We start from the raw sequence: 17,190 nt of genomic DNA, 5'->3' as shown, positions 1-17,190 counted from the left end.
TCATAAAGATCTAAAGTAAATTTGTCAAGAAAACCCAAAGAAAACTAGAAGTGCAATTTCATGTAGTACTCAGTCGCAGGTTTATATATTCCAGTACCTTTCCTTGTGCAGCCAGCTGTTGGCTCATGGGTAAAAACATGAGAATGCAAACAGAAATGCACAGTTACCCTGCACCAGTGACTTATTCTCAGAGGACTGAGAACAATTTGTATATATTGGAAAAATGGAGCTTTCTGCTATCAGCAATAAAACTTCCAGACCAACTACCACCTGCAACAAACACCTGTTCAGTATGTGACCCTCTGACTGGGGAACTCACACCAGCACTCGTGCAGTCTCACAGTTATTGGGAATAACGGGGTTTTTCTGAGAAAGTGTATCCTAGAGTATCTGAAATAAAAACCTAATCTGCTAATCTATTGATACAAATATGACCATAACTCATATCCCAGGAAGAAGCAGACGCAAGGACAGAGAGCAGTGTTCTCTACCACTTGCCTCCTTGGAATACTTACCCCCCCACTAGCACCATGAACCAGCACGCTTTCCCCTGCTTTGGCACAGCCTCTAGGAGAAGAACACAAGAAATGCTGGCACTGTGACTGTAGCACATACTGTCTGTGCATGGGGTTGCAGATACTGACATCAAATCTCATTGTTCACACAGCATTGCTTCCAGTTTATGTTCCAATTATATTCCAATTTATGGCTAAACAGATATCATAAGCCTTTTTGGGAAAACAAGGAGGCAAAATAAATCCTGTGACTGACGACTTGAAGCAACATGAAGCCAGCAGCCAGTGAGAGCCTGGTACTGAGCTTCAGTTCAGGACTTTGGCCTGCCACAGGAAAGCAGTGGTTCTGCTCCACAGCACCTGTCTGCTTACTGAGGAAATTAGAACTATTGCCCTTTTTCTTTCCCAGCCAAAATACCAGTGAGTACTGAAAGGGAGTCACATATTTTATTCCATGAAGCCTTTCCAGGTAAGTTCTCTCAAGAAAAAAGACTTAGCAGGAAAACACAGTCACAAGCTCCTAGATCACAATTATCTGACAATTCCATCAGTGCAACGTTTTTAAACATTTCCCACTCACCAACCTCCCCCTTTTATAGGACAGTGAAAATACGAACTTTGGCATTGTAAATACCAAAGACTGAAGTGCACAAACATGGATTTGGTGCCTTACTTTTGGAAAAGGGCCCGGTAGGCAGTGAAGTAGGGCACTCCGATCGCTGCTCCCTGCCTGAAGTCCAGTTTGTCTGGCAAAGGAAAGACTCTGCTGGCTGCAGCAACTGCATACTCTGCATATCCTCCAGAAAGTGTTTCAAGGGTGAAAACTCTGTCACCTTTCTAGAATGGAGGGAGAGAACACAGAGAAATCAATAATTTCCCTTACTTTTTCCTTCATAAACATTAAGATGAAATTTACAGAGGTTTGGGCTATTTCTAACAGTTCTCCTATCAAAAATAACCAGTTACATTTGTCAAAGAAATTTTTATAAAATCCGATACATACCATCAACACAAACTGTATAATTTCTTATACTTAAATCTAAGTATCATAATTATAACCCCACCCTGCACTGTAACACACAAACCTACTGCCTCATTAATATGAACCTTAATGAACTTTGACTGAAGTCAGGAATTCCATGCACAGATTCCAAATGCAAAACCTCAAAAGCTTTTACAAACACAAAGGAAACATTTCTAAATTATTTAAATGTGGAAATATTTATCCCCTCAATATACCCTAAGACATCTCTCTCTCATTCAAGCCAAGAGCATCACAATTGGCAGAGGAAGCAAAAAGTCACACATAGCAGATAAAGCAAACTGTTAGCAGGAAATATGAAAAAAGATTATTCTTCTCTCTTGATAACCCTATCTCTCAGATCGTCCAAAATTGTTACATAAATTCCAAATCAGAAAATTCCAGCTCAATTTTACCTACAATTTTTATGTTGGTTTGGGACCAAATGTCTAATGACTTAAATAGGAGAACCAATTTAAAAACTAAATTGATGTCATAGATATCTTTCTTAGCAAACTGATATTTGTCTTCTCCTGTCCTGAGACTTCCCCACTGAGAAATCCAAATAAAATTACTAGACAGGAGTAATATGGTATTTGAACAATTTTAGTAACAAATAACAGAATTTATGGAGCTTTATAAGTAAGCAATTTCCATTTCTCAAATACTTTACAGAAAATTTTTTAGTTCTGCCTGAAATTACTACCCCCAGCAAGAAGCTTCCAATCTCAACTTTTTCTGCAATGCCAGAAAAATAGCTCTAAACCCCAACTTTTGTACACCAGACATCACTGCTTTAAGCAGACAGACTGCAGTGCCTCTTGTGAGAGCTCTGACCTTCAGGAGGGCACAGCATTGCTCACAGTCCCATCAGCAGACTGGTTTGCCACTGGGATCCCACTGTGTGCTTGTACCAGTCTGTGGAGGGGTTTCCCCCCTTGAAGAGATTACAGGATTATAAGCAACAAAACCAGGTACAGTAGCACAGCAATCAGCCAAAGAGGACCCCTGAAACAATGGTGAATTATACCCCAGTGTGTAAATACCTTGAATGCAGTCACGTGTTCCCCAACACTTTCAATCACCCCAGCCACATCCGAGCCAGGAGTGTAGGGCAAAGCTGGTTTCCTAGCATAAGTCCCAGAACGAATATATGTCTCAACAGGATTTACCCCACAGGCATGGACTTTAATTAATACCTAAAAGAAAAGACACTTCTTAAGCAATAACTAAAATGATTTAGCCCTTGAATTCACAGCATGGTGTTGTAGCATTTTTACTGAATCCTCAAACAGCCTCTGTAACAACCCAGTGTCAAAGTGAAGCTAATTTCAGGGAAATCTTGATGTGGACTATATAGCCCACAGCAGAGTAAAGAGCCCACGTTTATTAAGCATGATATCTCAAGTAGTATGAACACACTGACCAAAACTCACGTACTCTAGGTGTATGGTTTTGGTTGTATCTCTCATTCTGTCCTGCAGGCACTTGTTAACATTCATTATCACTATTTTCCTTCACAGAGCTCACATATACCTGGTTTTCTTTTGGAACAGGAACTAACACATCTGACTGGAGTTTAAGCACTTCAGGGCCACCAAATTCAAACACTCGGACCGCTCTCATCACACTCCTGGTGGCTGCCATGGCGATCAGCGGATCTGCTAAAAGACACAATGAGATCCCAGGTACCTGTTCAGGTCACGGGCAGCCCGAGCCACTTGACCTGCGGACACCGCCTGGAACACAGCGGACACCGCCTGGAACACAGCGGACACCGCCTGGAACACAGCGGACACCGCCTGGAACACAGCGGACACCGCGGGGCCGAAGGGCGATCGATCGTGTGATAACAAACCGAACCAGAGGGGAGGGAGCGGGGCAAGGGAAGGCCCCGGGCTGCTCTGGGCCCCGCCACAAACACACCTGCACCGCCGGGCCCCGCCTACAAACACACCTCCGCCGCCAGGCCCCGCCCACAAAGACGCCTCGCCGCCAGGCCCCGCCTCTTGATCCGCCTCGCGGTCAGGCCGTGCCCCGGAAGCGCTCCTTGCGATCAAGCCCCGCCCCTTCGGGCCGCCTCGCACAGCCGCCGCCCCCGTGTAGCCCGGCCGTGTCCCCGTGGCTGTGGAGCCTGGCACGGGTAGCGCAGAGTCGCTGTCTTCTCGTCCCGTCTCCCCGGACGAGCGCCCGGGAGCCCCCGTGCCCACCGCCTACCTGCGGAGCGCCGCTGCCGCGCGGCGGAACGCGGAGGAGGGCGGGGCCGTACCACTACCGCCCCCGCCCCGCCGCGCCGCCCGGCCGCGCGCCGAGGTTTGTCCGCCGTGGGACGCCGTCCCCCCGCGATGGCGGCGTTCGCGCGGCTCAAGGCGCAGCGGCTCGCGCGGCCGGACTCCAGCCGGAAGAGCGCGCTGGACGCGCGAGCCGCGGAGCTGGCGCGGCTCCTGAACGCGCGCGAGAGCTTCTGCACCACGAGCTCGTGCGACGGGAGGGTGATCGTGATGGTGCGTGAGGGACGGGACCGGCACGGGGATGGTGACGGTGCGTGAGGGACCGGGACCGGCACGGGGATGGTGACGGTGCGTGAGGGACCGGGACCGGCACGGGGATGGTGACGGTGCGTGAGGGACCGGGACCGGCACGGGGATGGTGACGGTGCGTGAGGGACCGGGACCGGCACGGGGATGGTGACGGTGCGTGAGGGACCGGCAGGGGGACGGTGACGGTGCGTGAGGGACCGGGACCGGCAGGGTGATTGTGTGGTGGATGAGGGACCGGCAGGGTGATCGTGGTGGTGGGTGAGGGACCGGCAGGGTGATCGTGGTGGTGGGTCTGGTCGCGGTGTGAATTGGCTCTTGCTTCAAGGGGCTGCTTCTTTATTTCCAAGGAGCGTTTTTGTAGCAGCAAAGATTAAACCTCACCGAGCTGCCGAGCCACTTTAATGGTTTCTGTCCATCATTAGGACACGGACGGCATGGGCATCCAGAAGAAGAACAGCACGTGGCTCCTGGTAACACATGACCCATGTGTCAAAGGTGATGTGGTAAGGGCACAGTGAGATACAGCCTTTATTCATGGAAATGCTCCAGTTGTCATAGAAAACACATGGTGTCAAAGGGTTTTTATTCCTGCTACTAACATGAATTGATACTCGACTCTCAAAATCAACTTTTCCTTAGATGTGTTGCTTAATAAATTCTTCAGGCCTATTTTAAGAGAATGCTTTTAAACTCAGTATCAAATTCTCTGCATAGTTATAAAGGTAGCTGATATTCCAGAAACTTATATAATTTTATGCTGTCTGGAGTCAGATTTAAAACTCTTGAATTAAAAAAAAAATTCTTGAGCCCAGCTTGCTGTGCTAGCAGACAGATACCTGAAGATGGTGTAACAGAGAATCTCTTATATAGCATTGTTAATTTAGTATCATTAAGTACCCTGAAATTAAAAACATCTGTAGTGCAGGGTTTTTCATTTTTAGTATGCTTTCAAAATAATCTACTCTTTGCATATATTGCTTTGTCCCACAAAAGAGGCAGTTGCAAGATCAGCATGTTCTCACTCAATTTGTAGTTCACTTTACCATACATATACATTCTCACACATGCACAGGAGCATCCTCCAGAATATTTGTTTTCATTAGTATTTGTTCCAGCAAAGCAAAGTTTGCTAAAGTTTCAGGCCAAGGAGTATGCAGTAGGGTGTTGTTAACTCTTACAAGAGGAAGTACTCTGATTTTTATATAAATATTTTGGTATATTTTCCAGATGACAGCACTCAAGAAAGCCACTGGTGATGTTGTGTTCAAGTTTGAACCATTTGTTCTTCACGTGCTGTGTCGAGAGCTGCAGGATGCGCAGCTGCTGGTAAAGCCACGTCAAGTGCAATGTGGCATTGTTCTGTTACATTCTTGCCTGCAAAAATAAAAGTATTGGCTCCTGGGTAAGCAGTTGCACTTAGAAACAGTCCCAGGTGTGCTGTGTGTTTAATAATTAGAGTAGTAAAGCAAGCTGATGAAAAAACACAGCTTTAAACTTGGTGAGGGTTTTACTGTACTTAGAAAGAAAAAAGACTAGCCTGCAATTCAGTCTTAGAGCTGAAGCAGACTGCTGCATGAAACGCTACCTGAGGGGCCTGGGCTGCTCTCACTGGCTGAAGGGGTTGGATTTTAGATGGTACGTTGCTACCAGCCAGGCCATTTGGCTCCATTTTCAGTGCACTGAGTGATGCCTTTGCCTTCTGCTTTTCCAGTATGACTGCGGAGAGCGATGTGTGCTGTGCTGGGCTTGTTTTGCATTAGTGCAGAAGAGCTGAGGGACTCACGTAGAGTGCAGCTGCGCTCATCCTTGTCAGCGCGTGGCACGGCTGTCTGTAGGGTTCCAGCTCATTGGGATAAAGCAGTTCAGTGCCCAGGGAGACATTGCATCCCTTCTGCACTGATGGATTCAATTAGGATCCACTGTGGGCCTCTGAAAACCACCCACCATTTGTGGGTTTGATCTTAAAAAGTATTTTTATGTAACTATTTTTTAATAAGACTGGGTAGATAATTTGAATATGTTTTTTGCAAAATTGAGATTGTACGTTGCATTGCAAGGCATCCATAAATACTTTTTGCTGTGGAAGTGTACAAGACCTGTTAAAGTATTTATTTTTTCTGCAGCATTCAGTGGCTATTGACTCTGGGTTCAGGAACTCTGGTATTACAGTTGGCAGAGGAGGAAAAATTACAACGGTAAGTACTCTGCTACTGTGAGGGATGTAATGAAGTTGTGTTGTTACGTTAACCTTGATTTTTCTATCAGCCAAGACCTGACTGGTGCTTAGGAGCTGTCACAGGGCATGCTATAGCAAACAAATAGCTTGCTGCTTTAGGTGACAGCAACCTAAATAATCGTATGGATAAGCAGTTTTTTTACTATAATGAACTCCCTACATTATTTAAATAACCTTCATAAACTAAAATACTTTATTCCAGGTAAATCATGTGTGTGTTTTCAGGCTGTGCGGAGCACTCACTGCTTAGAAGTTCCATTGAGCCACAAAGGGAGATTGATGGTCTCTGAAGAATATATTGAATTTCTGGTACATGTAGCCAATCAGAAAATGGAAGAAAACATAAAGAGGATTGACAGGTTTGTAAGAAAACGCCAGTTCTGTTCATGACATCTAATTTTTCTTCAGTATTAAGTAAAATGTTAGTAATTACTTTTCTCCCCTTGCATGTTTTGATTACATTCTAAAAGCATTCGTTTCTCAGAGTAATTTTCAGATCCTGAGCAAATGTATAAAAACAGTAACTACAGAATTGTTTCTATCTAGATTCCACAAAGGCTTGGAGCTGGCTCTGGAGGCTGCTCTCCCTGCAGACACCTTGTTTCCCAAGGGGCCAGAGAAGAGCCACTCTGTGTACGTGCGTAGAAGAAAGAGACGGACTGCTCAGGAACAGGCTGATCCCAGCAGAGAGCTGGAACCCCAGGATGATACTGAAAGCAGTCTTGGTCTGTTTGCTGAAATCATGATATAGACTAAGACATTTGAAAGCAAATGGTGAACTGAAAGAGTTATTGTAATGCTCTTTTTAAGAGATGTATATACTCCTGTGCTCCAAGTAGTAATATTCTCATGGACATTGACCAGAAAAAAAGGTAATTAACAGAATAGTGAGCAGGTGTAGCTACAGGACACAGAGAACAAAGCCATAGAATGTTTTGGGAGTTTTTAAAGTGTACTGTTAAATTAACAAAGTGGTCCTCCATCAGTTATCTTAGAAATAACTGGTTTGTTGCAGCTTTTCACTGTGTTCTCTGTGGCAGCATTTCACATCCAACTTCTGGGTTTTGCAGAGCCAGCTGGCTCTGCAGGTTTCTCCTTCAGGAAGGGGAGGACAAGCATTGAAGACTGAAGACCATCCAATACATGCGGTGGAAATTCCACAGAAACCTTCCAAAGTAGCGCTGTGTACACCGGTCTCAGACCTCATGTGTGTTTGGGTGGACTGGCTAAAGTATCTCTCAACCCAGGGGAGTGATTTCTAACAGTGCAGAGCTGCTGGCCAGGAGCTGTGTGAACAAAACTGGAGTCCCACAGCCTGTGGGGCAGCAGGCAGGTGGTGGGAGCAGGGCAAAGCACAGCAGCTCCTCAGGTGTGGGGACGTGGCTTCTGCCACAGGTGTTACTGCAGCACTGTCAGGATGCGGGCTTGTGTCAGACCTTTGCAGTCACCATTTTCCACAGACCTTCCTCTCCGCTCTGAGGGTCAACTGCCTGTCTGGGCTGAACTGAAACTCCAGGGCTTCCATCAACAAAAAGCAGCATCTGCCTCCATGCAGATGATCCTCCCCAAGCTGCTGCCTTAGCAAATTCCTGGGGAACCCCTGTTGCCATCCCCACTGCCGGGAGTCCCACTATTCCTGCAGATCCCTCTTCACTACCTGGAGGGCACGTCTTGCACACAGAGGAGGTAGTTGTTGCTTGTGGATTTTATGGAGTTTGTTCAGAATAGTCTGAACCCTCCTCTGCGTGTGACATTTCTTAAAATGTCTGGCACTGTTGGATATGGCTCAAGGGACTGACAACACCAGCACCAACCACAAGCAGTGCCCACAGACCCTGTAACAGCCCAAACTCTCACCCTGTGTAACAGCACTACAGTATTTACATTCTGAGAAATACAGTTTGTCAGAAACTGATCCCACATTCCTCTGAAAAATGATAAAAAAATTCAGGAAGACTTTTTGGCATCTTAATACAAAAATGTTACCCTAACTGTTTGCATCCATGCAAGGTTGCAGAGGGTGATGCTGAGGAGGTTTCTGGTACCAGCAACACCTTCCTCCATGCACTGCTGCCCTTACATCTTGCCCCATGCTCACCCAAGTTGCACCAGCTCATTTTGAGGTTAATTTTATCAAGCTGTGTTTTATTTCCAGCTGCTGTATGGGATTCTGTTGGGCTGTCAATGTGCAGGGCACAGGCAGGAATTGGGAAGAGCGTCCAGAGGCAGCTGGAGGCAGCACCCTTGAAAAGGGGATTCTGGGGCTTATGGCTGCAGGGAAATTCGCCAATAAGCAACAAGACTCCTAAAACTGTCAAATCTTTATCATTTGTAAGTGTGCTTAGCCACTTAATTAATCTAAAAGGTATTTTTATACTTGCTCTCACTGTGTTAAATTTTTTAAAATTACAATTTCACTCCCTGTGCTCTCAGTTTTTTCAGGGGACACAGATGGGTTCATTAACTCCAGGAACTGATTGTCATTTCTCACCCCATAGCATTTCACATCCACACCAGGAAACTACTCAAATCAGCGCCGCAGCATTCCCTGTGGCTGTGCCACAGGTTCCCAGCCAGTTGTGCTCCCCAGTGCATCCATGCACTTGGGCACAGTCACTTGATCCATTCGCTGGGATAATTCTGTACATGCAAATCACAGATGTCAGGAGCACAAGAGTTCGCTTGAAACAGCTTCGTCTGAAATTCAGATACTTAAAATGGTTTAGAAGAGCATGACAGTGACAGCTGCAGACTGCAGTGAAATCAGTATTCTCACATGGGGTTAAACATCTCCAGACCAGGGTGGCTTTGCACCTCTCAGCTTCCACTCCTGCCAGGGCTTCACTTGAATTTAACCAAGTCTCAATTTAATTTAATCAGTCTCAAGTTTTTGAATTTATCATATATGTATAATGCACTGGAGGCTTAGCAGCTCTTCAGTACTTTTGGTTACTGAAAATACACAATTACTTTGTAATATCTTGTGAATTTGATTTTACATAGTGGGATATTATGGGAGATGTTTCACTTCTGATCTACCCATAGTTGAAAGTACCCCAGGGGAACATACTGGGTGTTTTTTTTGAAAAAATGTGTCTTTAAAAATTATATAAATACCTAAATTTCCTGAGCTGCTCACTTAATTTCTTCACACCAGGAGAAAATAAAGCTGTCAAGAATTGCTGTAAAACATGCTGTGTTGGCAGTGGTGTGACAGCAGGCAGCTACCTGAGATCAAGGTCAGAGAATTCTCAGCTTTTTTTTTTTCTTAAATCAGAGAATGACACCCAAATTCCATATAGAGATTACATGAAAGATCTTGTTCTGCTTTCTGGCTGCAGTTAATTTATGGTACCTGAACAGATATGCTATTTTGGTCAATTTTATACTGGAGGGGGAAAGCTTGTTTTTATTTTCTGTAGGACCCCGAGAAAAGAGAAATATTTTTCTCGAAATCAGCTTTTATAGTTGTAATTGTGATTTTTGCGGAGCAGTTCTGACAGCTCAGAGCCTGGTTGTTGGATGCTTGGCCCAGCTGGCAGAGGACACCCACTCTGCCCCATTCGGAACCGCCGGGCTCTGCCCCATTCGGAACCGCCGGACTCTACCCCAGCCCGCACCACTCTGCTCTGCCCTAGCCCGAACCGCTCGGCTCTGTCTCAGCCCAAACCGCCCGACTCTACTCTACTCCGAACCGCCCGGCTCGGCTCCGTTCCGAGCCGCCGGCTCCGCTGCATTCCGAACCGCTCGGCTCTGCCCCAGCCCGCACCGGGCGGTGAGCGCGATGCCGCGGGGGCAGAACCCGATGGTCGACACGTCCCCTCGATGCTCAGCTGACGCCCTCCCTCTGTCTCGGGGATTCGGGCAGAGGTGGAAGGTGCCGGCGCGACCAGCACTAGCGGCGGATGAGAATTCATTCGTACAGGCACTGGAGTTCCTCCGTGTGAACGGAATAGGATTTTTCGTTTCTCTAAACAAGGACCTAGTAAGTTCTTTTTCATCGTATTTTAACACTGCGCCGGGAGCGTAGCTCTCCGCGCCTGCTCTGGTCCGCCAGTCCCTCCTTGGCTCCATGTCCCGGTGGGTGCCTGCGGCGGCGGGACCGAGGGGGATCGGGACCCGGCGCGGAGTCGAGGCCCAGCGTGGGCACCGACGAGCGCGGAGCCCCCGCAGCCGCCGGTCCCGCTCCCCGCGCCGGTGAGCTCGCCAGGCGTCCGGGAAAAATCAGCCCTTGTGCCTCCCCCGCTCGCGCTCCGGCTGATAGCAGAAGCCTTTTAAACTCCCGAAATACCGAACAGCTGGCAAGGAAAAACCTGTTTTCCTTGGGATGATCAGCAGTTGTCCACTAATGGAGATATAGATTGGCCCCATCACTTCCCAACTGCTCGTCCCCGATAGATTCAGCATCCACGTTACACAGGCAGCACTGCTGTTTTAAAATCTGCTCATTTAAATATTTTTGCATAATATTGCTAGCAAAAATCAAGAAATATTTACAAGGCAAATGCATCCAGAGTTTATATAAATAATACACTTTTTTTCTGTTATTTTGCATCCCTTGATGTCTTATTTCAGAGTTTTCTTCAATCGCACTTAGTCTGAGACTTGTTTTGTTTTCTCTCACTTGAAACACCTTGAAAATGCTGCAGAGAGAATGATAGGAAAGCTAAATCTGCCAGGATTTCACTTAGAGCTCTGTGCAGGGTCTACTTGTTTTTCCTGTAACATATTCACCTCGTAGTGACATACAGGATCCAGGGACACACCAGTTTTGGAAAATACTCAGGAATGCTGTGGGTAGTTCTATATGAGACCAGAATTTGTCCCAAAATGTACAATATTAAAAATGACAATTTTCCCTTCATTCCTATTACCTAGATATGAAAGTTCCAATTCAAGAATGTGTTTTCACATCCACAGCACTCTGGGGTAGTATTAAATGAACTCCGTTTAATAAAACACATTCCAAGTTGCTATTTTGATTGAAGCATTATACTTCTTGTCTTGCTATAAGTAGTTCAGATTTCACTGGGTCATTGAAAATTTTTGAATCAGTCTCTTTTCAAATCATATTTAAAATACAGACATAAATAAGACACAGATCCCTTCACAGCACAAACCAGGAGTAAGGGACTCTGCCGCACAGCCAGTATTGCAGTTACCTCCCAAGACAGGGAGGAAATTTTGTCATTCTCCGAACACACTGATCATACCTTTCATAAAACATCTCACATTCATCCAGGGAGACAACAGCATCCCATTTTGTCCTTGAATCATTGAAATAAGAGGTGTTTTGATCACAAATGTCTACTGTTATCAAAACATCGTCATGATTTCCACAGGATTAGAATAGGTAACCCAGGTGAAGCTGTGCACAGGTCTCCCCCAGCACAGGTCCCCCCGATTCTTTTTTTCTGCATCAAGTTTCATCTGTTTTTAAACACTCTGTCAGGGAGAACAGCAGCACCAGGCAAAGTCCTTAGTTCTGCCCAGGGCAGCTGTGGCCTTCACAGGTGATGGCCAGAAGCAACATTGTCCAAGTCCTCTGTTTTGATATTTTCTCCCTAGAAAACCCTAGAATCACAGAATTGCTTTGGTTGGAATAACCTCTACGATGAACTCTGATGTGCATATGAAAATCACAATGTACTTGCAGAAGATGGAAAAAATATTCACATAAATACTGAAATATTTACAGATGCAGTTCTCCCTGCTTGAACCAGAAAATAAATGCAATAAACAGAGCTCAGGGTTCCAGACTTGGTACTTCCCATCAGGATAACCTATGGGTCAAATGGTTAATGTCTCTTTGCCTACTCCAGACAGTCCAGGCAGGACTGGGACAGCAAAGCACCAGCTCCATCCAACTGGGTGGCCCCTGACCAGGGGAGGCCAAAGGCCAGGGGGGCTCCAGTGAGGGGTCAGGTGGGCAGCAGGCTCTTGCTGCACCAGCACCCCAGCATCGCCCATCCACCTGCATGGGTGCTCCTCATCCTTTCCTTTGGGAAGTTCCTAATGCAGAAGGTTTCCCACTCTAGGGAACTCATGCACGAGCCCCTGGGCTGGGAACAATGCTCAGTGCCCCACTGATCCCTGCATGAATCTCTGGGCACCACACAAAGGGAAGAGCCATTGCACCTCTCTGTGCTTCATGTCAGCTTCTACATGGCAGAGTCCCATGGTCAGAAGATCCCTCCAGACTTTTCTTTCTTACATATTTCCACTGTGCTTTACTTCCCTTCCAGTATGAGATAAAGGAGAAAAGGAGTGGTGGAAGTAGGAGAGCTGTAGCAGGAAAAAAATATCTGACAAACAGCAACAGCTCCCCAACACCCCTTTAAAGTAATGACGATTTACCAAATGGTTGGGAAGTTGTTATAATTCCTTTTCCAAATTATTACTCACCCTTTAGATTAGAAATGAGGCCAGGGTTAGCAATCAGCCATAAATGGTAGGATTTCTGAAGTAGAAGCACTTGTCTGATTGTGAAGTGGAGGCCATTATTGCCTTGATTGAGTCTTTTTTTTCCGGGTTGTTTTTTTTTTTTTTAAGCTTGCTTGATTTGTGGCTGAGAGCACACATTCACCACAGTACTGGGAGCAATCAGTCTTCCCTGCTCTTTTTTGCTCAGCGATTTAGGGTCCACTACTTTGGCACAGCTGCCACCTTTTAGCCTCCATCAAGCAGAGATATTTTTAAGTGAACTGCATTTTGTGTTTGTCTTTTATCCTCCCATTGCCTTCCTCATGCTTTTTCTTTTTTTTTTCTTTTTTTTTTTTGAGGGGGGATGGGGGGGGATGGATGTCTCTGAAAATATTGTGTGAACTTTAGTTACAAGTATGAAGTTGAAAGAAGGCAGATGAAGCTGGCTGGTTGTCATCTTGCTCTATGTACATATCAGATCTGCAGTTACATGAAAAATAGCATTGAAATAATTTGCTCAAGGACTGAGGCAAGCCAGAAGCACTGATGGGTGTTTGCTGCTGGAGTTGAGTTTAGTTTGCCTGAAACTCAGAGTTTAGCCAAGAATTTGTATTTATATGATTTTTTTCCAGAAGTTACCTGTTTTGCTAGCATACTGTATTTTAGAGCTCCTCCCAAGCGATCTCTGGAGGTGTGAAGCACAGCTGAGGGGGCTGGGGCCTGGCAGACCCCAGGGTTCACCCTGACCCTCCAGCCTGGTGGCAGCCAGTGAAGCCTGTGCAGAAGAGGCAGCAGAGCAGCACCAGGGCCACCCTACTGCAGTCCAGCCACAGAGCCTGCCAGCACTTTGGACTCAGAACACAGCAGCACATCTGCAGGATGTCACAGGCACAGACCCCTTTCCTTTAATTGCTACTGCTCTGAAATAGCTGTTTTGCCCCATAGTCCATTTGCAGGCAGGAACTATGTCAGCTAAACCAGTAAAACACACTTCCATGGGCCACTGGCACATTCCTACAACCATGGTGAATGGAAATGCACCAAATCCCCAACTACAGTGGTGTGATAGCCCTGTGAACACAGGGGCCAGGCTGTGCCATGAAATGCCATGTAACATTTACTGTGCGCTGCGATGCAATGCGATGTGATGTGATGTAGTATGATGTGATGTTGCATTAGAAGGATAGTCCTGTTGACTGTGTGCAACAACAGGCAGTGGAAAAATAACAGAGCTAATATTTCCTGGTGCTGGAAACTGCAAATGCAGAACAGGTATTTAGTGCATGTCTGTAACTCACCTATTCCTCAGACACATTTTTCAAAAGGTCAGCTTGGAGGATCTAGTGCATCACTAACATCAGTCATCAGCCACCAGCCACCAGCTCATCTGGGTGGGACACAGAAGAAATTGCTCCAATAGGTTGTGTCTCTTTCTAAGGACAGCCCATTTGGAGCCAGAGAGGGCATGGGTGCCAAAACCATCCCTGAGGGGAAACTGGAGGCAGAGAGCAGCAGTGGCCACAGGGCCAGCTTGCCTCTGTCTTTGCAACATGCCCCCAGGGTGTATCTGCCCATCTGATAAGAACCTTCCAACAACTGAAAAAATGTTATATTTTGAACAATCCTTAGTTAAAGTTTTAGCTCAGTTGAAATCTTGGGGTAGATGCTGTGGTTATTTGTGTGGAACAACTATCTAGTATTTTTCCAGGGATATGTTTGTTTTTTTTTTCTAAATTTATATTTCAGGAGAGGTTCTGTTAAAAGCAAACATTGAAGGAGGTTGGCCAGTTGCTGTTACCCATCAGCCCACTCAGAGATCTCTCCAGTTGTAATTTGTCAGCTCTGAGGAGTTTGCCACTGGGGTGACTTTTCAGATCTACACATCTTGTGTGTTGGCCAGTTTTATGAATTGAAGGGTGTTGCTCTGCAAGGACTATGAGAGCAAAAGAAAATGGTCCATTTTTCACACATACCCCTTTTCCAAGATTATACCCCTCCTTTTCCTTACACCAGGCTGCTGCTGTTCCAGTCACCACAGTGGGCTGGCCAGCACAGGACAGGCAAAATTCTCTTGGTCAGCCGCAGGGTCCAGCACCAGGAAGGAATGTGTGTCTCACTTCCTCCCTGCAGCCCGAAGCTGAGCACGTTCGGAGTGCAGTGGTTCAGAGCTGTCACTAATCATTATCAGCTACATCTCCTGTACTCCCTGGCAGCCCCCAAAGCAGAGACTGCGCTGCAGGGTGGTAGCCTGTCACCGGGGCTCCGAGGGAGAGGGATAACCATCTTGGTACAAACTTGACATCTATAAATTGATTACATAAGTGGGCAGTGGTGGTCCTTTCAAGTATGTTCCTTTTGTTTCAGCTTTACAGTAAAATTACCAGCAGCAGTTTACAATTAAGGGAAATAATAATAACTGCATATGCTTTCATCTGCACATACAATTACAATAAACTGCTTGCTTTAATAGGATTGTGAAAAATCTATGTTTGACCCCTACAAAAAAGTAAACATTCTTGTTCTGGATACTATATCATTATCACAACAAAGGGAAACTCCTGAAATCCGATGATTTAAACATCTGGAGAATGTTAATCACTTCAAAATGACGGATGTTTTTTATTTCAGCTTTTGACAGACACACTCCTTTCATAGATAGATGATTATTTACATAAATTACATCACCAATGTGAAAAAAAAAGTCCAAAATAACTTCAAAGGATAAAGAGCTTAATTAAAAGGAGGCCTTTGCATTTCTTTTGTTGTAGAACACAGAAGGAATAGAAGAATTTGCAAAGGGAAAGTGTAACGCCACCATTTTAAATGTTTTGCAGTTTGGCTGTTGGCTTTTCTCCTCTGTGCTTGGGCTAAGGGAGTGCACTTTGGAGGGGGCTGAGGTGCAGTAACAGTGCTTGCAAATGTGGCTCACACTGCCCCTGCCCCAGGGAATGTTGCCAGGGCAGGTTGTGAGATGGTCAGGGGGCTGAGGGGCAGCCCAACTTCTCAAGCATTTTCTGCAAAGGCTCTGCAAAGGTTTTGGCTCCACTCTGGCCAATACCTGCAGCTTCCACTGCTCTCTTACAACCAATTCCATACAATATAAAGCCACTGACTTCAGCAGAATTGTTCCTTTCCTCACAACTCAGATTTTGTTTGGCTTCACATGCATAAGTAAAATAAATAATATTAAATATATAACAAATACATAATACGTTCTGTATAACATAACATGTTCTATTTAACATAATGTGGTCTATTATAACATCCAGATCTACAAAGAGCAGCACCGAGGTACTCATCAAGAGTGGGATTACGGGATCTGCATCCAATCCTTCAGTCCTGTGCCTCAATGTTACTCATCAGGAAGCAAATTCAGCATCCTCCCCCCTGCCGCTGTGGATGATGAGAACAGGCTCAGCTGCAAGCTGTCAGCTCCCAGATACTTGTAAGACAACAATTCCAAAGAAGGTTGCAGGAATGAGTGAGAGGAAGATGCAGGAAAATCTCACAGTGTGCCATCTGCAGAGACCCACGAGCACTTTGGGTAGAGCCGGGTGTCACTGCGTTTAACACAAGCGGTCTGAAGGGCAGCTGCGCACTCAGTGTAGATCCAAAAGGATCCCTGTGCTGATCTAATTCATAGTCACTGCTCCAGCTGAGTTCTGCCTGCTCCAGAAAGGCTGGAATTGGCCACGCTGCAGCACGACCCTGCTGCAGAGCCCCGGGCTGTGGGGCTCAGCGCCGGCCCGGGCTGAGCCGCGCTGCCACCAGCCAGAGCCATCGCAATTTGGCTGATCCGCTACAATTTCCTCCTACACGCTGAGCTGATCCGCACGCTGACCTTAGCCAATTTGTCTTCGTTCTGGCAGAAATGTCATCCGAAAGGAAGTTATTAAGTCAAGGAGGTAATTCTGCAAGAGCAGTCCACTGTATAAACAGAACTTGACCCAGGGTAATTTATTTCCAGTCCTGCACAAAGGTATGACCAATACATTTCAGGATCTAAATATGTCAATGAAGGCCAAAACATAAGAATTTTAAAAATATTCATGAGGAATTTTCTCTAGAAAATGAGAAAGAAGTGTAAAACAGCCTTTAGAATCGGAAGAGATTTGGTGTTTGTATTTAGGAGAATAAACATCTGCAGACAGTAGAGCTAGGCCTAGAGTTTTGCTAACCAACTTTTATTTAATTCCCTCCCTAATGTGTTAAACTACATTGATGTCCCCTCACTTAACAATATTACACAGGGATCATTTACTGTCTTTTTTCTTTACCAACTTGATAGAGTGCTTAAAAATCATTTTAAAAAGGAGGCAAATAGCGAAAAAAATACTAATTCCTGCTCTCCAATGTAGAAAAAAAATAATTTAGAATGCAGTTGGAGGCTGTCTTCCTTACTAATATTAAATTAATTTTTTGCTTAGCCTAAAGCAATTTCCTTACCCAAGTCCA

General features: G+C 45.6%; 2 protein-coding genes across 11 annotated transcripts in view; one reads left to right on the top strand and one right to left on the bottom strand.

The window, feature by feature from the left end:
- CRYZ (crystallin zeta) overlaps window positions 1-17,190 on the bottom strand; it is a 60,984-nt gene that overhangs the window by 4,339 nt on the left and 39,455 nt on the right. For 3 of the 10 annotated variants that reach the window (XM_066556015.1, XM_066556019.1, XM_066556016.1), the window contains exons 2-5: window positions 3,073-3,197; window positions 2,583-2,735; window positions 1,189-1,352; window positions 516-567 (exon numbers count right to left, since the gene is read on the bottom strand). In XM_066556015.1, coding sequence (XP_066412112.1) covers window positions 516-567; window positions 1,189-1,352; window positions 2,583-2,735; window positions 3,073-3,183 — 480 coding nt within the window. In that variant the 5' untranslated portion in view covers window positions 3,184-3,197. Of the gene's footprint in view, window positions 1-515; window positions 568-1,188; window positions 1,353-2,582; window positions 2,736-3,072; window positions 3,201-3,228; window positions 3,292-3,753; window positions 4,373-17,190 lie in introns of those variants that run through there. The other 7 variants (XM_066556017.1, XM_066556021.1, XM_066556014.1 and 4 more) reach the window with 6 other exon arrangements.
- Window positions 3,690-8,729, top strand: TYW3 (tRNA-yW synthesizing protein 3 homolog). The gene is made up of 6 exons (XM_066556027.1): window positions 3,690-4,040; window positions 4,499-4,579; window positions 5,304-5,402; window positions 6,200-6,271; window positions 6,538-6,671; window positions 6,859-8,729. Exons 1-6 carry the CDS (start codon window positions 3,882-3,884, stop codon window positions 7,061-7,063), a joined length of 750 nt encoding a protein of 249 aa, XP_066412124.1. The 5' UTR covers window positions 3,690-3,881; the 3' UTR covers window positions 7,064-8,729.

The sequence above is a fragment of the Molothrus aeneus genome, chromosome 9 (assembly GCF_037042795.1).
Source record: "Molothrus aeneus isolate 106 chromosome 9, BPBGC_Maene_1.0, whole genome shotgun sequence".
NCBI classification, from domain to species: Eukaryota; Metazoa; Chordata; class Aves; order Passeriformes; family Icteridae; genus Molothrus; species Molothrus aeneus.
This window is presented reverse-complemented; position numbering and strand designations above follow the sequence as displayed.

Coding starts and splice junctions, on each gene's coding strand:
- TYW3 (XM_066556027.1), top strand. CDS start 3,882: ATGGCGGCGTTCGCGCGGCTCAAGGCGCAGCGGCTCGCGCGGCCGGAC. Junction 4,580..5,303: donor CATGTGTCAAAGGTGATGTG/GTAAGGGCACAG, acceptor TATATTTTCCAG/ATGACAGCACTCAAGAAAGC. Junction 6,672..6,858: donor AACATAAAGAGGATTGACAG/GTTTGTAAGAAA, acceptor GTTTCTATCTAG/ATTCCACAAAGGCTTGGAGC.